This window comes from Aphis gossypii, chromosome 2, assembly GCF_020184175.1.
Source record: "Aphis gossypii isolate Hap1 chromosome 2, ASM2018417v2, whole genome shotgun sequence".
In the NCBI taxonomy this organism is placed as follows: domain Eukaryota; kingdom Metazoa; phylum Arthropoda; class Insecta; order Hemiptera; family Aphididae; genus Aphis; species Aphis gossypii.
Genome location: NC_065531.1, coordinates 39,492,616 through 39,515,468, shown reverse-complemented (window position 1 = coordinate 39,515,468; position 22,853 = coordinate 39,492,616). Strand labels below are relative to the sequence as shown.

Here is a 22,853-nt window from a genome sequence, read left to right as displayed (position 1 = left end):
ACTCGAGGTTAAACAAGCAGTGTACGGCTAGGTATCTCACCACGTGTTCGTCCCCGTACATAGACCGTATAAATATATGCTCAGTAGCTATACAATATTAATGTACAATACTAATTATATACCATAGGAATAGTTGATTGTGTAAGTCAACAATTCCTCTAGACACATCCTGCCAAATCTTTAAAATGCAAATTTTATTGTTTGCTCGTACCTATTCTATAGGTATAACGGGTATTATGATTAATTCATCTACTTTTGTTATAATCGCATAAATTAGATGTGTGCCCTACGTTGCAGCAGGCTATAGCAATCTATATACCTTATTAATTTGAATAAAAATATTATCGACAAAGTAAAATGCGGTGATATACTCTATGTTTAAATATGACTATAAAAGGCTATATAATAAACCAATACGACTAATACGAGCTCATATAAAATATAATATTTTATGCAAATTACATAGTTGTTGTACTGTATACTGGACACTCTGATACTCAGTAAATGCTAAATATATTTATACGTGTATAATATAGTAGCCACATTAAACAAGCGGTCCGTGTGTGGTGTCAGTTATTATGTATATCAGTGGATGGTGTGCACTGTGCAACTGGCGTTTTTCAGATTAAAAAAACAACTCAGATAACGTACATAAAATATAATATAATAATTTGATAGAAAGTGATAAATCGTGTTAGCCACAAGGAGGAAAACGATTTACTGACTAATGAATTATAATGTTTAACGATTTCAATAACATTATTGTATTATTTTTATAAAATATAATGAACAATCAACATTATAACATAATTCATTATTGATGTTGGAATGTTGTATGAATAATAATATAGACTTCGGGCGGACATTGCGGTGGAAACTGAATTTAAAAAAAAAAATTATACGTACTAATTATTATTATACCGAATGATATTATGTAACTCATCGGTACTAAGGGCTTAATTAACGACAGTTACAATACTTTGTTAATTTATTTATAAAGTAGACAGACGTGCGCGCGCGATGACAGTCAAACGCTACTGCACGTGCGTTTTGTTATTTTTATAGTAAAACTGAATTGCGCATGTGGATAAACTTTGAACTCATTGACACATCTACATAAGTCGTCCCCCTCTCTATTCCCAGTAGAACGAATTATACTTTTAAACAACATATGAAAAGATATATGATGTATTTATAGTCACAAATAAGTAATAGTTAAAGAAAAAAAATTTGGGGACTGAACACTGAAGTCCTTCGTATATCATATAATATTAAGAAAATTTAGTTATATATATATATTGTATAACTATATACTTTATATGTATAATTTATTTTGATTGCAATACGAAGGAGTTTCTCTACAAATAATAATTATTGGATTTATTTTCCAAATTGTAGTTAAAAAAGATAAATATATGTACCTACAGTACCTACAACCTACTACCTATAATAAGTACTTGATAGGAATTATAACGGAGAGGAAAATTATGTGTCCCGCATTACGACTTACGAGTAGATGCAAATAGGCGAAATCATCTAAGAGGTCCTCATAATATCAACAAAATGTAGAACGAAAAAATAATGTTACATTTATAAGACATTTTTGATATATTACGACTATTAATTATATACCTATAATAGATATTCAAAGGTATGATATTAGTCATTTTACTATGATAACCCGCGTTATATGTATTCGAAACGAATTCTCTATACGGGTGAAACGCTCTAGGTACGTATCGTGGTACTCACTGCTCAAGACCATCGAGTCAAATCAGTTTTGGGCCGAGATACTGATATTCAGCTAAGAGGGAGGAAATTATCCAACTGACATTATGATATTTGACATATTTCCGACATTTGGTAATTACAAATTTTAAATTAACTGTTTAACAAGCGCCCAAAATTGTAATGTTTATACAACTGCAGTTGCAGCCCCAAATGTGCCTTACTCGAGAATCGTGTGCAATTTTTCAGGGTGCTTGCTGTCCAAACACTAAACCCATCTGTACATTTCCTGTGAACAAATCGTACAGTATATAATATGTCAATATCCCTTCAAGTCATATGACTTCTGTCTCTTTACAGCTTTGTAAACACAAAGCACAGTTGAGTTTATTATAATTTATTTAATACGTAGCATTGTTATCAAAACAATGAAATGCAACAGTCATATTGTGATAAATCATGACTATTATCGTAATGGACCATACGTGATGATAATTAAACGGATTTCCGACGTAAATGATAACATTCTTGTGAACTGTGAAGTTTCGAAGAAAACACTTTCCACGTATTATTATAATATTGTATATTATGGTACGTATACAAACATTTCGCAATATTACACGTTACAACTGCAACGTCTGCAACCTGTCTGAGGTTTTGGTCATGGACCGTAGTGTATAATAATATAATAATTAATAATCTGTACTATAAACACATCTATAGTAGACTACAATAATAGTACTATCTAAAGTAAGTAATACTTGCATACCATACATTTTTTATATTGTTATATACTTACTAACTAACTATACTGCAGACATATAAACATATAATAATATACCTGCGAAAAATAAATATTATAAATAATATAAAATAATTAGGTACAATAATACAGTAAGTACAGATAAAAATATTAGAATAACACATATTTATTTTTTTCGAATTTGCTGTACTATATTAATTAAATTAAATTATATATTGTTTACAATAGTTAATTATGATGTATGGGTGATGAGGTAACAGGGCATTTTCCACCGTATAATTTTTAAAGGCAAACTTCTTACTAGGCTATTCATTAGGAATGTTGACATTTTAATAAAAATATCTTATAGGTACTAGATAAGTACTATAAATACATACTTTCACATTTTTTTTATCTGTAGGTATTTAAAATACCTACTATGAATATTTAAAAAAAAAATAGTTTTATTAACTGATAATGAATGTTATGTAATAAGGCAAGTGGGGAAGCTTTTTTATTTAGTTAATGTATTTTATTATGTATATTTATCAATATATATTATAAATTATAAATCTGTACTTAACGTCAGGTTTCAGAATTAAATCAAATTTATAGAAAATTAAAAAATCGAATTTATAATCAAACGTTAATTTAGATGTAGCACAATAATTAATCTACAATAGGTAAGAAATAAGGTACAATCGAAAATCGATTGAATCGAATTTTTATTTTTCATAAGTAAAAATTGAAAAAATGTCGATATTATGGACACAATTTCAATGATAATAATTTCATGAGGTTAAAATGGATATTATTATCACGGGTTAGCTTTAGAACTAGTAGCGCCGAACTAAAATTAAATTGAGCGAGACAAAAATTATTTTTCGTAACCTACCACCTTTTACACCATACATGGCTACATAACTTACTAAACAAATAGTACACTACGTATTGTTATTTATCGGCTAGTTATTTATCCTTTAGGATCCCTATTCCTCGCGATCTGGTAAACATAATTATAAATTTACTACTTATATATTATGTAAATAGTTTTTTGAATACACGCGGATTCCCATCACCCACCGAAAAAAGGGGTGGTCACCTCTCTTGGATTATAGGTTTAGCGCCACTGTTTAGAACCACTTTACCATTATTAAAAATTTATTTTTTTATTTGTGGAGCACAGTTTAATGAAACAAAAAAAAACGACCCAATGAAAAACGTCAAAAATGTTTTACTTAAAAATCACATATATTATATTTTTTAAGACTGTTATTAAATTAAAATATCAAAAATATAAATAAATCATAAATATTGTATAGTATACGCTATAGTTGTTATAAAATTAAAATTTATAGAAATCAGAAATAACATTTTTATGTCCAATTACCTATTTATCTATCAAAATGAAATATGAAAAATCTTTTGACCGATGACGATTGTCATTATAATAATAAAATAATCCTAAAATAATTTTCAGTTATTAAGAGGACACAACACCCGCATGATTTGTCTCCGTCTTACAAATGCGTAATATAGGAAAACTTAAGCTCAGCAGATCATGTTTAGTTTAAAACAACGTTAGTTTAAAAACTAGAGTGAATAAGATCTATTATGAAACTTGATGGTAACAACATTATCTATATTTGTATGTTGGTTTTTACAATAATTCAATTTTCCAGCAAGTTATGCTTATACCTATGATATAACATAAATTAAAAATGCTCATAAACCGCTTAAAAACCGAATAATCGTACAAAGATAACATATAAACACAAATCATTTTTTTTCTTGTTTTTAATAGGTTGAATTGGGAAATTTACCTCGGAAAAAATACCCAGCCTCTACAAAAAAAAATATATATCTCAATACAAATGCTTTTTTTCTTTCATTTCTTCTCTTTTTATATTTTACTGCAGTTAAGATCGATTGTTGTTATTATTATTATGTATATAATTGGGCCTGGCCTGTTTAAAACTTAAATAAATAATAAATACACCTCTGTCGTGTATTATAACTGTATAGAGCGAGAGCGTGTAATCGAAAACTGGCATTTAAAATTAAACATTTGTATAATAAGTATCGGAAAAAAACTCGGTTTAGTTATCATCACGTCAAATTTGATAATCGATTTAGGACCATTTGGACAAAGTCAAAAAATGGTACTTCCATGTGACATATATTCATATTACATTTTAATAACATATAATATATACATTTCGTATAAAATATTGATAAATATACTGTGTGATACTGTTCAAAGTTATCTACTTACGGTTTTAATTTGAAACATTGCAACTTGTAATATAAATATATAAAATACAAATAAAATATAAATGCAAACATACCTAAATATATTATGTACAGAGTTAACTGTATTAATAGTTTCACCATTTTTAATTATTTTTAATGTTTCTAAATATAAACCAATATAAATACTTATACACCTAGCATAAAATAGAGAATTATTTATTTCTATTTTACATATAAAAAGTTTAATTTCTATTAAAAAAAAAAAATCGATTATTTTTATATATAAATATAATATTATAATATATTTTACAGATGATATACAATAATAATTCATTGAATTCAAAATTAACATGTCTATAATAATGATCCACTTGATACCTATGTACGAAATGTGCAATTAAATGACGAGAATGTTTAGTTTTAAAACATTTATTTTTTATTCACAATTATTTAGGCAGCCATACCCTTACAATATACTTCCACGAGTCTACTGCACTTGTCCAGTGTTCTCTAACTTCTAAAAGGATCCCTGGAAGTCTCGAGAAGGTAGAACTTAGAGTTTTCAACACCAACGTAACAGTACATTGAATATCCTCTAAATTCTTATAACGGTGTCCTTTCATTGTTACCTTCAACTTTTGAAATAGCCAAAAGTTCAGTGGAGTCAGATGAAGTCGATTATAGTTGTACGAGGGGTGAGTCTGTGGGAGAGCTTTGTAATTATCCTACAGGTCAAACACTGTTGAATTTTTAGTTATGTGTGAACACTGAACAGGCGCATTTATGTAATGGTAAAGCACCCAACCATTGCACAGAGCTTGCGCATTGATAAATCGTCGTGTAACATTTGGCGAATGGTTTCTTTTTATACTGAGTTTATTTGACAATATTCGGATTGTGAAACGTCGATCTGTACACACCAACACTCTCAAACGTTCGACGTTTTGCCTAATGTGAACGATTTTAGGTGCACCTGACCTTGCATCTTCTTGCATCGATTCTCGCCTTGATGCAAAACGTGTAGCCCATTCGTACACACATGATTGTGATAAATAGTTATTAACGAACACGCACTGCGATTTTCGGAAAATTAACTACAGTTTTGACCGATTTCAACAGAAACTGAAACGATATCACATCATAACACTTCATTATACTAGTATACAAACTTTAAAAAAATCGAAGATAACAAAATCTACCACCGATCACTATTAAAATTGGCAGAATAGTGTATAAACGTATGAACTTTAGATCGCCTAATTTTCAAGATATTAGTTTTACAACTTAAGGAGCTAGAAACAAATTCTCGTTATTTAATTGCCACACCTTATACAACTGATTGCTAAACACTATAGAAGGAGCATACTACTTGCGTCCGAAAATATTATCAGTAGGTTAGTTGCATCCCGCAAAAAAAGATTCAAAAAGGGTCATTGCCTATTTACGTCCCGTAATACTTTTTTTCATAACCTAATTGAGTTCCGAAAATATTGATATAATTGATATCAATAAGTTAATAAAAAAACACATTGATATTTATTTTAGTTTAGAATATTGTTATATATATAAAGTTTCATATAATAGTTATTATTAGTTCAATTCAAATATTGTAAAATATAAAACATTATGTTTTAATTTAAAATAATAAAAAATTAATTTAAAAATAATTCATATTTTTTACATTTTGGCGTATAGATAGTAGATACACTTGTCTACCTAGCTTAACTATACCATCCATAATTAAAACTTTTTATAAATGGTATTTAACATTATTATAAACTGTTCGATAAATCTTGAACAATTAAAAATATAATACATTAAACACTAATTAATCATGGTCATAATCATAATTAGGTACTTTGATATAATGATATGTATATTGTATAATATATATTACGTATTTAAACCATAATTAAATTGTAGTGATATTGTAGTTGACATAAAATTTAATACTCATCTACCTATATTATTACTATAATGTGGTATATAGTAATAAGCTAAAATTGTTTATTTAGAAAAAACAAACGCTTTAAAATAAATATTATATTACTTATAAATTTATTATTATTTAGCTTAAACACTAAATATCATTCGTGGAATAATATAATAGGTCATTGTTTTTGAATGGATTCAACATAACATAAGTGTTTTTTACATTTATATTTGTCATTATTTAACTATTATTCTTTATATTATATAATAGGACTGTAAAAAAGTTATGAAAATAAAATCCTTGTATACTGCAAATATTCTGTAGATGAGCTCAATGATTTTTTTTTTAAGTAAATGAAGGCTTTAGCATAATATTTTTTCATATAACAAAACATAAAAAATATAATAATATACCTAGTAATACATTTAAAGATATTAAAAAAAAAAAAATTTCAAGTTATGTTATATTATACACAAATTTATACACTTATATTATATTATTTATTATAAACAAATGATCATTATTAAAGGATATTTTATTTGATTTTAATGAGTTAAATGACAAATTATAAGTTTTTATTAATTGTTCTACCTATTCTATCTAAAAATCATTTCACTATAAAAGCCATTAACGATAGAAATTTTTATTAATTTTTATTGTACACATTTTTATATGAATTTGTTTAAAATTATAAAACATTTAAATTAAAAATAGATGAAGTCTATAAGTTTCTAGTAACCATGTAGTATGTACTATAATAATAACTTTAAGTTTTTTGTTTACAGTTTTACACCTAACTAAACGTCTTGGCAAATATTTGTACAAACCAAAATACTAGTACAATTTATGACTTATGAATATTATGATTTGAAAAAATTAACTTTTTTACATTTTTTTTTTTTTTTTAAAGTTAGGTAGGTACAGATATTTTTTGTTTTTAGTTTTTAACGGCAAATATTCATAAACATTTTTTTCAATTATAAAATTATAATTTAAATTTTATTTAATTATAGTAATTATACGATTAATAAATATTATGTTTTAAATACATGTGAATTAAATTCATGAATATTTTTGTGAATAAACGTCAAATACTTAACGACTGGTTTGAAATTACTCGTACCATTAAATATGACTTGTGCCAACTGGAATTTTTTATACGTGGAAAAATAATATTTAAAGTATCTCGATATCTTAATATCTCGGGAGACCCATAGTGATTAGATATTAGATTATACATCCAGGTTTCCGGGCTTGTGCGAATCGGTCCCTAACAGCAGAAATATAAAAAATCCAACAATTTCTAACAGTTCGTTAGATAATTCGATAACCAATATAAAATATTTTGCAGAAGTCTACTATTTATTGTAGCTATATAGTAATAATACAACAATTCTATTTCATCACTTGTTTGATACTTCATTGCACACAATCGCTTATTTATACTACAGCGATTGTATAGGAATAGGACCCAAACACAACACAAATATAAATACTATCGAATTTCCGTAAATGTTAAGCTAAAGATTGCGCTGAATGTGGACTAAATAATATGTTGTATATTGTTATTGTGTAATAGAAGATAAGTTCTCCTTAAGAAGCTTCCAATAGAATCTATAACTTAGAAATATACGTAAACGTGTATGTATAACTAACTAGTTAGTTAGGTATATCATAAATGATAATGGTTAGAACAAAATCTAGTAGTAGGTACACTATATAACTTATATACTTTTACCAAATATATATTATTCAGTCAGTTAAATATAATACATTGTTATCACCTCAAACTATGTCACCGTCATAACCACAAATCCAAAAAATCGAATGTCAAAACTCAAAATAGCGACAGCAAAATAGCTAAGCATAAAATATCTAAATGACATAATAGTATTATAATACTATATAATTGTATTATATATAGTAACATTTTTCTGAATTTTCAATTAAGTACAAACTTACTTGCAAACTTTCACAATTTTGACATATTTTGTAAAAATTTGATCTTTGAACGCTTATAAAAAAAAATATGACTAACGATTTTTAATTTTTTTTTTACTACAATAAGAAATCTTATATATAATTCACTATCCTACAGTTTTGGCGAAACCGTTTTTGTTTCGTTAACGTATTTTTATAGGGAAGGAGTAATATTATTTTATTATAATACAATAAAGCATATTCACGAGAGTTATGTATATTATATTTATCGAAAAAAATGTTAAATGTTAATTTTTACTAGAACATTTTTGAAAATACATGTTTTGGCTCCTCCGTGCAATTTTGATTAGTGGGGGAAGAATACGAATTTCAATACTACTTTATTTTAAATCTATTTTATCATCAATTATTAGTTGTTAATGACAACGTATTTTTATTATTTTTAATAATTTTGAATGGGTGTTGCATTGTTTCTGGTGAAATGTAGGTATGTGAAAGCACTTATATTTCATTATAGGTACATAGGATAAAGAAGAAAAAGGTTGACGTTGCACAATGGTTTATTAAGTTAAATTAGCTAACAAAATAAAACCTAATTAAAAAAGTTTGATAAAATGTTATCTAAATTACCTAATTATTTTTTTTTATACTACCTACCTACCAATAAATACCCTTGAGTTAAATGATTTAATAAAATTAAAGCCATAAATATTGAGTCCCTATAACTAACTCAAGATATGACCCATATTATCTATTACCATGCGTTTTTATTTCATTTTGTTTTAATTTATAATTGTGGGCACACTTAAATTATTCTTTTTTAATTTTTATGTAAGATATGAAATGTGTACATGATATTAAGTACTATAAGTTATTAAAATACATTTATAAATTAAGTTAAATTGCGTTTTAAATGATTATATTTAATTTATAAATAATTCTAAAAACCATAAAATAACAAAAATTACAATAACATATTATATTATTTATGTCTTCATTATAATCGGGTTTTCAGCTGGCTGTAGAAGTGGTGAAAAATCAATAAATTTAACCAACGATGATTTGTTTGATTTTATGCGGAGGTGTGGTATAAAATATTTTCTGTTTTAAAAAATCTATGAAAAACATAATGGATATGAACGCGCGGGGTTCAAAATTTGAAAACCTAGTATACATTTAGTATACACTTTTACTATTAATTTACACCAAAAATGGTCCTAATGTAACAACACAATTACATTTTTTTACCAAAAATATTTAGAATGGCTTAAAAAATAATTCATTTTATAAACTCTTCCATTTTAAATAAATGGTAAGACTGAGTTGTGTACAAAAGGAATAAAAGACAATAACTTTCAAATCTTGTTAAACATTTTACTTCTTCAGAATTATTGACATACGCTGTAATCTCTTAACTAAATAAGCCATGATAAATCTCGGAACAGAAGTGCAGCTTACTTATTACTTTCAAAAAAATTAACGTCTACTCCTAAACGGACTTTAAAAATTCGAAAATCATTAAAAGAAATACTAATATAATATTTCTATATATGTCTTATACTTTATTTTCCCAACAAAGCTGTGACATTTACCTATATTATAAATAATCAGTAGGTACATAAATATACAAACATAGGCCACAGCCCAAATCAGTAAAATCTAACATAAAATAATTAACTATAATAATACAAAATATAATTTCAAGTAGGTACACATTTAAATTTCGTATTATACTCACTCACTTTTTGTACGATGTAATTAGTGTGTCTTACTACACACCGTTTTAAGGTCTGGGACAAGTACCGATGTTACAAAGTTTTAGAACTTTTATATTAGCCTTAAACTCGTTAAAATGATAAAAGGTTACAATCTTACAATTTACAATAATCTAGTATAATTCGCCTTATTTACAAAAATAGAGTCTGTTCCACCGCGTTCAACTCGGTAGGTAACTCACTAGCTGGTTCTATCCAGACCTCCGTACGTATAGTTTGCTTATATTATAGTATATGGAACATCATAGCTGTTTTAAACCAAATATTGTTGTAATCTTAATACATCGTGTTCACAAAAAAATCTCATATCTAACTTTGAAAGTTTGAATCATTGATCTCAAAGAAGCTCCGATATGACCCCAATGGTTTTTTTTCTATTTAGGGATATGCGAAGGATGTAATTATTGTGTACCACACCCCTGCCAACTAACATTGAAGAACTAAAATAAATAATCATAACAGCTGCCCTAACAATGGCACTTGCAGACATGTTACAAAATGTGTAAAATGAGTAACTAAGGCTTCTGGGGGGGGGGCACATTGAAAACTTGTAATGTTAACGTACGTGAAAAAAACTATATATTATTATACTCTATATTAAATGGTGGGCAAAAATTGGCCCTGACTAATTTTGTTCGATAAACGTGAATTTTCAAATTCTTGGTATTCTTTTGTGAAAACACTGCATTGTCGAGCTTGTATATTAGGTACGTGCTAAAAATTAAAATAAAACTATTGCAATTGCAGATGTACCTAATAATATTATAGTACCTATATTGAAGCTTATTGCACGTGCGATGTGTATTGTGTGGGCGATTATAAACTCCACCAGAATACCGCCATACCGGTTAGATAAAAAAAGTACTAAAAAGGTCTAATGTAAACTCCACCAACCTTACCTGTAACGGCCAATGAGTACCTACAAGGAAACTCCGTCAATGTGGCTTTCTCACATTAAAATATTAAATACGTTGACTTCCGTAACGATGACATTTGTTGAAATTACTAAAATTGCAGATATAAGTTTAATACATGGTTTAATTTAAAAATAATTTTATCTTTGTTTTCTGAAAACGTTATTTCTCGTCAGTGGCGTTCTCAGGACTTTTCAATGGGGGTGGGGCCTGAAAATGTACTAAAATACAAAAGTGGGGGGCTCTGCCCCCCACGCCCACCGTAATCATAATAATTAGTATAATTAAATATTAGTTATAACAATTATAAATGTCTATGAATAGCATTAAATTACAGTGATTAGTTTTTGAGTTACAACCATATGAAAAATTGATTTGGTTGAAAACTAGTTTTGCGTGAAAATTCCCGTTTTTCCGTCATTTTTTCTTTTGTTTTTGTTGATTTTTTTGAAAACTGTTGGAAAATGTTTACTTTTGACCTCTATAATGCACCAAGGATATTCACTTTACCATCGTAAACCACCCCCGAAGTTAAAATCAATACATTCATCACTTTGTTCAGAATCTAAAAAAATACGACCAATGGGGGGTCAAACCCCATGACCCCCCTCCCCCCGTGAGTACGCCCCTGTTCCCCGTAATGTTATTGTCAGTATTTACAGCCTATAGGTACCTATACCTTGACGAACATAAACATTCGTAGTGTTCTTCTGTTAATGCCTATTATAGTGTTTACATTAAACAAAATATGTCAAAAAGTAAATTATTTACTGCCCTGCAAAGAGGCAATTTATTGGTTTTATTTAACAATTACAAAAACGGAACATAATATTCTTTGACAAATTCGGCAAGTGATACTCACATTACTCCATGCCTTCCATTTTCAAATCAAGTAATAAAAAGACAAGAAATAAGAAGTTATGAAAAAAGAAAAGCGATAGAAGATATTCGTGACAAACCTAGTAAATACTTAAATAAAAATAAATATTAATAAAATAAAAAATTATTGTACGGGTTAGATTGTACTGTTTTATTTTAATTTTTTTAATTGTATACACTCTTTTAAACAACATAGGTATATAGCTATCCCGTAAGGTAATAATCACCTACTTTGATTCTGCAAACGTTGTTTTGCCAAATATTTCTAGTGAATTGTAGAATAGGTAATTATAATTTATAAATTACTAACTTATTGTAAGTAAGTGGGGAAGATGTTCAGGATTGAAAATGTAATGCAGAGCTACGGATAATGACTGCCTATATCAATACCAATAACAAAACGCCAGCTAATCGTTTTTTTTTTTTAATTTAATGCTCTAATTTTTTAAATAAGCGATACGTATTTATTATCTTCAATGAAAATTTTAAAAATACATCAGTTCATCAATACCAACTAATCTTGAATGTACGAAGTTTTTTACTACTTCTTCTACATCTTATATAAATGAACTTGATGGTTTTCTGGGAAAACATATTATTATAAATTCAATTGCAAAAAAAAACCGTTTTTTTTTCGTTTACATCGCTTAAACTATAAAGAATTTTCTAAATAATAGTCCTTATTTATTAACTTCAGGGCAAGTATCAGTTTATAGCAACATAATTAAAAAAAATTTTATAAGTTAATTATAATACTGAAAAGAAATAACAAAGTTTAAATACGTTACCAAAAAGGCAAAAACTGTAAATATTTTTATTTTGTAAAATCAATAGTATCTTTCGTTATTAGAAGTAAATAGTAAATATTCATAAGCTTTATAAATCTAAAAATTAATTATTTTTATATTGGCTATTGATTGTAGGGATAACACTCTAGGACATAATCAATAAACCTTAGTTTAAACCAAATTACCTAAATGACTGTATTGTTTTAATGTTATATTTATTATTTACTAATACCGATGATTATAAAATAATGTTCAAATTTGTCTTATGTCCAGTAAAATACTTCCGCACATAACAATGTTTACTGAATTATGACGTGAGTTAATTTTTCTTATTAAAATAAAATATTATTATTTATTAGTCTCCAGTCTCCAATAGTCTGGTTGCGTACAGAATGAAATATTTATCATTGTGGACACTTATTGCGACTGACGAATGGTGATAGTGCGATGCTAAGAGCACGTACACACAAAATATATATATTAGGGGGGGGGGTATACATTTTTTTACAATAATCAATATTTATCAATAAATGATGATTGATATAAATAAACTACACAACTATTAATTTTGGGGGATTGAACCACTCTGTATACGCTCCTGAGTGTTTGACTGTCATAGTGTCACAAACCGGTGCAGGAAATATCAGAATAATTATTTGTAGTCAGAAAAAATAATATGTTAATTCATACAACGCTTAGTTATTGGCAGATATTATAAATACAATTTTTAGTCATTGAAAATTCTTAGGTATACTAATGCCTATCTGTAAATTCCTATAATCAATGCTAATGCTAACTAAATATAACATTTATGGATTAAAAATTAAATGTTGCCATTAAGTCTAATCTGGTAAGGTCGCAATAAGTTTTACGTTCAAAATATAATAAACTATAATACTCAAAATAAGGGTCGAAACACATTTCGCCGCGAGACCATTTCTTCGCCAAATTAATCTCATTTTGCCGCCCACCAATTTCGCCGCATAATTCTCAAATTATTTTTAACTTAAAACATGGTTATCAATTTGTGATTTGAAAAGTGATAAATAGACACCTTATTAAGCCCGGAATACACGAGGCTAGTTTTTCAAGCTAAGACAGCACGGTAATAATAGTAAGCTAAAAAGTTAGTAATTATAGCTTCGTGTAAACAGAGCTAGGGAATGTTCTAGTAAGCTAGCATGTCAACATTGTCAACTGTAAAGCTAAGCTAGTTTAATAGGATTGCGTTCTATTTCTTTTGCGCTAGCATTTTTTAAGCCAGGGTAGGCGCTGGGAATAGCTAGCTTGCTATCCTTTCTTGAAAAACTAGCCTCGTGTATTCCGGGCTTTAGTGCTATACTATCTTAATTCTGAAGTTAACGACTGATAAATCTCCAAAAATTAAATACATGCAACACGAAACCGAACGAGTCGACCTTTGCAGCCGATAGAACGTCGTACCCGACGCGGTTTCCCCGTCTTGTTCCGTATCGGCCGGTATCTCATCTTCTGTTTTAAATTGATAAATACCTAAAGAAAATATCTAGCCGAAATAAACTAGGTAATATTTTTACGGTAAACTATAACAATAGGTGTCAACACAATTTAACATTATAATAATTGTTATGTATTACAATATAATATCTAAAATTTTAAAATTGAATGTTATGTTTATTTCTCAACAAAATAAACCTATAAATAATTAAGTTTTTATAATAATTATCGTATACAAAATTTAAAGTAGTAAAATAAACTTCACGAATAATAACTATTATTACAGACGTCAATATAGGTAACTATGCAATAATACATAATTCATAATATTATATGTATGCCTACCGTATACCTAATAATATAACAATGAACACATAATATATTATTTATGTTTTTTTTTCTCAATTTCTTAAGAAATTAAACAATTTGACCTCAAACATTTGGAAACCATCTTCAGTAAACGAGAATCCAAAAAATACTATACTGCAAAACAAACACCAATATTGGAATAATGATGATGTTATTATACCATGAATAACAATACTCTAGATATAAAAAAAAAACTGTCATTATAAATAAACCATATTTTAAGCTTTAATTGTGATTAATGATAATTATTTACCTGAACTAGGGTCCAAAATATTAGAGCTAAATAGAGAGCATTATCAATGGGTTGATTATAATTGAGTGTAGGTTGAGGATTGGATGAAAACGATGAAGTGGCAGTGAAATCAGCTAATCTTTTTTCTTTCAGCTTCCAAATATTATTTAACCATGATTTTAAGCCATCTGAGGTTAATGGTAAATCTGCCTCATCATATCTATATAAATTAAAATGATAAAATATATCAAACTTGAGGTATTACAAATCTATAATATTCAGAGTACCTAATGTCTAATTATACATGTGTAAATTTAATGTTTTAACATTCATTATATTACATTATATTATTAATAAATATATACATAGATAAATTATAAGTAACTTAAACATAGAAAGTTCTGAGTTTTAAAAAAATTAGGAAGTCAACATTTATTGAATAGTGTAGTTTAATATTTATAATAATGATGACGTCAAAAAATTTGGCTTGAACTGGAGGTATATTACAAATTATTAGAACTAAGATTTTTATGTGTTTATACCACTAGTTCATGAGTTATAATTTAATAAGTATTTAAAGTTATAAGTGTTATTGTGAAAAAATTGTACACTGATTCAAAGAAGTAAAAATATGTTAATAGTTTTTGAAATAATGATTGTTTTATGTTAAACAAATCACATAGTATTAAAAAAAATGAGGAATTTGTTTTATTAAAATTCTTTTTTATTTAATAGCTGTACTACTATATAATTTAGAAGTAAAAATGCAATAAATAAAAAAAGGGAATATAAATATGTACTAGCGACGTCTAATTTATTACAATAACTGTAACATACATTACAAATGATTAAAACTTGCCGTTTTATATGAAAATGCACACTTTTTGGAAATACACCTCGTAAGGCATCCATTTCACTTTGTGGTATTAAATCTGGATAACCAATTGTCAAATCATACACTGCTTTAATTTGATTATCTATAAATAAAACTGATCAATATCAACCTGTTTTAAATAGTATAGGTATAATAAATTTTACTTTTTCGCATGGTGTCAGCAAGGAAGACAAATCCTGTAGTTTTTGGGTGAAGCACATATTTATAACTAGGAAGATTATTTTTTTCAGCATATTTGTTGCTACGTATAATATTGTTTGGCGATAGATCTGTTCCTTCAGGGAACAATAGAATCTATAATTAATGATTAATTAATTATAGCATTTTTTCAAATTTCCAATCTAAAATATATTTTTCTATATTTTATAGTTTAACTTGTAAGCCGTAGTCAATAATTAAGTATTTTTTTTTTATCATATACATTTTTTTAAATATTAATAGATTGTTTTTAACATAAGAAATTTTAGGCAATTTCTGCTTTAATTAATAGCTATTATAGCTTAATTAAGCTGTATGTTAAATACGTAAGATAATAATACAATGAAATAACATAAGTAACTTATATTTAAATTTAACAAAAATATTGAAATTTCCAACTATTTTCTTACAAATTGGTATTCAACATCTAACTATTATTTTAATACCATTTACCTGATGAGTATCATTTACATCTCGGAAGTATTTTAATTGTTTTTCCATTGAAGACTGATCATGATCCCAACGACGATGTATGTATAAAAATCCCGATAATTGCATCACCCAACCAGCAAAAGGTACATGTCGAATAGCTGACTTAAGTACCATTTTTAGTTTATGCGCAGGTGGCTTGGAGCTGTAGTATATACCACCCCACAAAAAATTCCAATCCAACCGATTACGGTGATTCATTATTAATAATGCACCATCAAATGGATTAATGTGATCTCCAGTTATTACAAAACGAGTGTCGAACAATAAACGCATCAACATCTAAAAATTAATTACTGTAGTTCAATAATAAAAATGTGTATTGTAAATTACTAACGGTTGGATACATCTCCCACACAGAGAATATGATACCAATAATATAACGAAAAGCGTGTGGACAAACAAACATCAATGGTACTGTTGGACAACATAAAGCAAGAAATCCACTTGTAATACTTAGATACCATAATGTGATGTATGCAATCCCACGCCATTCCATTTTCAATTGCTTTTAACTGTAATAAAATTTTCAAATTAGAAAAAAAAAATTATTTGATTAAATACGTTTACAAAAGCATGCACATAGAAATACCAAGCAAAGTACAACCAGCAGTTATAAATTAATAAAGGTTACGACGGACAGCATAGAACTAAATTAAAACATAAATGCTTAATACAAATGTTTGGTTAAATTTAACTATATTTTTAGATTATAATTTATTATGTGTCACATTTATTTTATCAAGTAACATTTTTTTAAACAAATTTCTAAATGTATCATTTACTATTATTGAGTAGATCATATTATAAGAACTACACCCAATGGTTTAATAATAAATGTACAATAACAAAATTAACACAATAGAAATTCATTTTTCACAACTTAATGTTTCACTGATTACAATATTAGTATGCTATAATCACTATTTATTTTAATTATAATTATATTTTTCCAACTAATAAGTAATTAATTACACTATTTTTTAATTAGACCAACATGAATAAGTCAATTTATTTGTAATATAAATTTTTACTCATAAAGTTATATTGTAAAAGTGGTGTATGAAAGGATACAATACAAAAAGAAATATTTAATATATTTTGAGAGGTAACATGGCAGTTCCTTAAAGTAAAATTCAAAAAAAAAAATAAAAATAATAAGACTTGTAGATATTAAATCAAAACTATAACTTTGATCAAACATTATTTGATTGATGTTAACTATCTGTAAAAATAACAATTATGAACATAAAAGGTTTAAATAAATACAATTAAGTCTCAAAAAATATAATAATACTCTGTAATAAACTTGAGAACCAATATTTTCATAATTATGATTAAAATTTTAAAATTTCAGAGAAATGCAATTTTTTGTTTATAACATAATATAGAAATAAACTAAAATTAAATTATAATATACCACTGTTACATTACACCAAAAAATAGAAAAAAATAAACATACATAAAGTTGAAAATTTAAAAATCACGTAGTTTGGTTATGGAAGAAAAAAAATATCAGAAAATAACAATGGAACCTAAGCTTTTTTATATTTTATGTATTTCTTGAGAAGTTGATTGGCTTCATTATCCGTTTCTCTGTCCTAAAATAATTAATTATATTTTAAAACTATTGCAACCATACTTAGATTAATGTAAGACAATTATTTTATTGACCTCAGAATCCTTGACAGGAAGCTGCAATGTTTTTTCCAACCAATTCACAGCATTTTCATACTCATTTTTCGCTAGGTAGCACTTGGCAAGATGTAGGTGACAGTCTTTTAACTGAATTGGAGATTCACGTTGAAATTTTAAAAATAATTCAATAGCCTCTGGTATTGTACCTTTAGGTACTTCTCCATATAACCAACTGGCTATACGTCGGTCAAAAGATGACAATACAGCAACCTAAATAAATATTATAAATTGTTGTTAAGTTGTATACTAATTCAATAAATTCAATAAATTTTACTTCATATTCAAGTTTTCCTTTTAAATAATATAAAGTTGGATCACGAGAATTGATTTTGATTGCTTCATTTATGTGATTTTGGAATATGTAACCTCCTTCAATTTTTTCTTTAGTTGTACCTAACTGACCACGAGCACCACTACATATAGCAAACCATTTGTGTGCATTGCAATTCCCTGGATACATTTCCAAAGCATGCTTTGCCCATTTAACACCTAAAAATATTAATTTTTTTTAGAATTTACATTTATAATATTTTGAATATTTCCCACCTTCATCAATAACCGATTTACTCTTTTCTGTATTTTTTTTTGCTGCTGTATAATATTTTGATACAAATTGACAAGATTTTGCTAACCTCCAAAGTACCTCAATATCATCTGTTCGCTATATAAATGAATTAAAACATAAATAAGTACGTGTAAATATATACTAAGAAGAAGAATAAAAATAAATCAATTTACTTCTTCATTAAGGTTTACTAATATTTCATAAGCTTTAAGTTTATCTTCATCAGAACCTTCAAATAATTCATCTACTTGATCAAAAATATCATCACTGAGTAACGAAGGTCCAGTATAATGGTCGCTAAAATGTTCTGAAGACAAACTACCATCTGGACTATAGAAACAAAGTACAATAATGATTTTTTACTAGCAACAAAACAGAAAATACAATTACTTACTTTTCATTCAGAAGGTTTGAATTATGGGATTCTTCATTTTCTGATGACATGTCGTGAAATTCGTCGTCTGTTCCTAATGCTGTATACAAACTAGCTTCACTTGTTACACTGGTGCTACTAGATAAAGTTAATCTTTTTCCTGGTTTTATAATTTTTTTCCTACAATTAAAATAAACATGGAAAATACATAAGAATTTAACATAAAATATTAAAAACATTTTACTTTAATGCTTTAAATTCTGCTTGAAGATCAAGTATTGCAGTATTTAATTCATCAACTTCTTGTTTTAATAAAAGTTTTTCTTTTTTTTCTAGTAGTCGAGATATAAAAACCACCCCAACTGAACCAACCGTTATTCCAATGCCAACTGCAACAGCTATTACTCCCTTTAACCAATGCGGATCTGTTGACATTACATTTGGTTTTCCTACACAATACAACAATCAGACACACAAGACACAAAAACACCAAATGTTTCTATCACCTTATTATACAGTTGTGTAAGATTTAACTGCACATTTATAAAATTTACATAGATACGTTTATCTTTTAATAAATACTATGAATTATTGATTTATGAATATATTAATAATTTATGTTTAAGTATTTTTGAACAATTCTGTTTTATTTTTCAATTTTAGGGTTATTTATTTTGAATTTTATTTCTAAATACAAAAATAAAATATTTTTTTTATATTATGACGTGTTTTAAATAATAATTTTTAAGGTATATACAATAGAAAAAATTTAAATACTTAAATAGTGAATTTTAAGAAAAACTAGTTAGTCTGCATAAACTGTAAACATAATAAGTAATAAATGTGACAATTGCAAACTGTTAGGTATTACTTATTAATCTAGTTTATTCTTGATCTAAGCATAGACAAGATTAAAACAAATAAAGGATTAGTTACGATTTACCTACTTAACAATCATTCTAAAGTTATATTGATACAATAAATTTTTCAATATTTGAAGTAGGTAGATACAAGTAAATATTATTAAATTTAAGTATTTTTATTCTTTCCCATTAATTTAAGAGTTAATAAATGTTATAAAAACAAACAATTTGTATCTCTTATTTAAATAGAACCTTAAGGTCTTTATACATAAATTACAGTCAAGTCTTGATAACTCAATTTTTTTTTGTCCCTAGGGAATTCCTATACACTTAATGCAATATTTATAACTCGAAAAGTACATAAGTCAAATTAATTTTTACCTCCCTTGAAATTTGTGTTATAGAGACTCGGCTGTATTGAGATATAACAAATTTAAATTTCCCTATTATTAATTATTAAATATTATATTAACATGTTAGGTAACATGTTAATGTGCATATTTTTCAACTAATTCCTAAGCACAAATATTTATTACACTGAACAAACATTAGGAACATCTTACATATTTATGGATTTACAAATGTATAAAATAAATTATAACCTATCTACCAATGTAATTTATTTTAAATTTTAATATATTTCTACAAATTATAAGAGTGGATGTTTAAATGTTTACTTAGTCAAACGGTTATACTCATTGGTAATTAAAATTTAAGTAAAAGTGTTATTGTTGTCATTAAGATATTAAGCTATTACATTTAAATAATCAATTTAAGTAACCAATTACTTACACAATGATAATATACTTTAAGGTAATGCATCGATAACGTATTATTTTATACAATTGTAATCATCTAGGTAATATATTATTGTACATTTATCTATGATGATTATTAATGCAAACACAATATATTTTCAACTCAAATAAAAAATGTTTAAGATTTAGAAAAAATAAAATAATAATTGTTATTATTATTACATCATAGATAGATAAGTTTAGTGTATTTTTAAAAACAGTAACACTCAAAATATTCGATGGTACAATCACAATCAAAATGACATTTAATAGAACATTTCATAGTTATTCTCATTATAATAGTATACTCTTGATGTCTTGATATATTATAGTACCAGTATTTACCAGTTAGACACCAACTAATTTACAACACAAGACATAACCAACATCAAACGTTAAAGTAAACATGTATTATTTATAGACAAACTATTAGATAGGTAATAAAATATATTTTGTATACATAATACAACACAAGTAATTTAAACTATTTTATTTTTATTCATCAAAATTCCTAACCTATTAAAATTAAATAAAACTAACAAAATAATTATTAAAGAAAAACTGATTAAATTACTATTAATTTTACTAGTTATACATATTATAATGAAAATTAAAAATATTGCTATACCTTATTTTATAAAAACTAGAAACAAAGAGAAAAAAATTGAGCTTTATTTGAGAACACAGAATGCAACAAACACACGAATACACCTATTTAAGCACAAATATTTGATTGATTATAGTTTTTCCACATACTTCAAATAATTGACATTTTTAAAATGAAATAATATATTTTACACTTTTTAATTTAAGATCATAAATCAACTAATGACTAAGATCATAAACAGTTTCACACTTGGTGATTTTTGTAACAGTAAACATTCATTATTTCAAATAATATTAACTTTGATCAATCAAGGTAATTCATAATAAGTGTATATAAATAAGTTATGGGCACAAGTTATATCATAATTTTAAATTTAAATATATTTTAACAATTAATATTCATCTCAGTATTATATAACAATTAAGAAGATAATATAATATAGTTGTTATAAATTAATAATCTTATAACATAGTCAAGTGCCAATTCTCAACAACTATAACTAAAATTAAATTGCTAAGTACCTGTTCAAAACATGTCCGCCGTAACACAAACCACAAAGTAACAGTTGATGTTAATCTACCACAAAGTCACAAAACACAATAAGAAGCAAGATAGGTACCTACAGGGTATGCAGTAGAATGAATAGTTAATAATAATCTCAGTATTTTTGGAAAACAGACCAAAACCATTAAAAATTATCTGAACAATCTAGTTTAAGACAACTATTACCGGGTTTAGAAAAACAAAATAAAAGAGTAATAAGAAAATAAGAACGTTTTAACAGGTGTTCTAATTCGTGCTGTTAATAAATTATATAGATAGCTAAAGGTATATATTGTTAATATTCAACTGAATTCACTTACCCTTACGTCCGTTTATTAATGTGTACAAAGGTCATATATGTTGTGGCAACTGGCAATGGACTGTCGCACTGGGAAAATATTATCTAAGCTCTAAAGATATTTTAAAAGTTATTCAATAGGCGCAATTCATGAAAATAATTAGACAGATATTGATATAGGTAAAAGATTTAAGATTAGAAAAAAAAAGAAACCATAACAAAAAAAAACACAGAGCCGTGTATCAGAAGTTCGCGACGGTAATATACGACAAATCTACGAACAAAGTTAGTAACTCAGGTCGATAAGAGAACCATAATCTGGTTTAAATTTATTTATATTTATAACATAATATTTTTAATTACAAGCACGATTTAAGATAGTACTATTACAAGGTAGATTATATTAGTAATTATTAATTTAAATAATGTTTTCATATTATTATAACACCTTGAAAGCCTATATAATAATATTACATATATATATTGACAATCGAAAC

The 22,853-nt window shown here is 26.5% G+C and overlaps 2 protein-coding genes across 4 annotated transcripts; both read right to left on the bottom strand.

Moving 5' to 3' along the window:
• Window positions 1-14,548: 14,548 nt before the first annotated feature.
• LOC114131321 (lysocardiolipin acyltransferase 1-like) lies at window positions 14,549-22,752 on the bottom strand. 2 transcript variants are annotated; one of them, XM_027996512.2, is made up of 7 exons: window positions 22,379-22,743; window positions 16,950-17,127; window positions 16,577-16,894; window positions 16,069-16,219; window positions 15,890-16,007; window positions 15,052-15,250; window positions 14,549-14,974 (listed from the first exon to the last, which is right to left on the bottom strand). In XM_027996512.2, the coding sequence occupies exons 2-7, from the start codon at window positions 17,109-17,111 to the stop codon at window positions 14,831-14,833; spliced, it is 1,092 nt and encodes a 363-aa protein (XP_027852313.2). In that variant the 5' UTR covers window positions 17,112-17,127; window positions 22,379-22,743; the 3' UTR covers window positions 14,549-14,830. The 2 variants fall into 2 exon arrangements, with proteins under 2 accessions (XP_027852313.2, XP_050056229.1); XM_050200272.1 differs by lacking the exon at window positions 16,950-17,127 and having other exon boundaries at window positions 22,379-22,752.
• On the bottom strand, window positions 17,295-22,335 carry LOC126548834 (regulator of microtubule dynamics protein 1-like). 2 transcript variants are annotated; one of them, XM_027996511.2, is made up of 8 exons: window positions 22,037-22,335; window positions 19,493-19,697; window positions 19,270-19,428; window positions 19,049-19,205; window positions 18,857-18,971; window positions 18,585-18,799; window positions 18,287-18,520; window positions 17,295-18,213 (listed from the first exon to the last, which is right to left on the bottom strand). In XM_027996511.2, the coding sequence occupies exons 2-8, from the start codon at window positions 19,681-19,683 to the stop codon at window positions 18,148-18,150; spliced, it is 1,137 nt and encodes a 378-aa protein (XP_027852312.1). In that variant the 5' UTR covers window positions 19,684-19,697; window positions 22,037-22,335; the 3' UTR covers window positions 17,295-18,147. The 2 variants fall into 2 exon arrangements, with proteins under 2 accessions (XP_027852312.1, XP_050056227.1); XM_050200270.1 differs by lacking the exon at window positions 22,037-22,335 and adding an exon at window positions 19,755-19,903.
• Window positions 22,753-22,853: the final 101 nt, after the last annotated feature.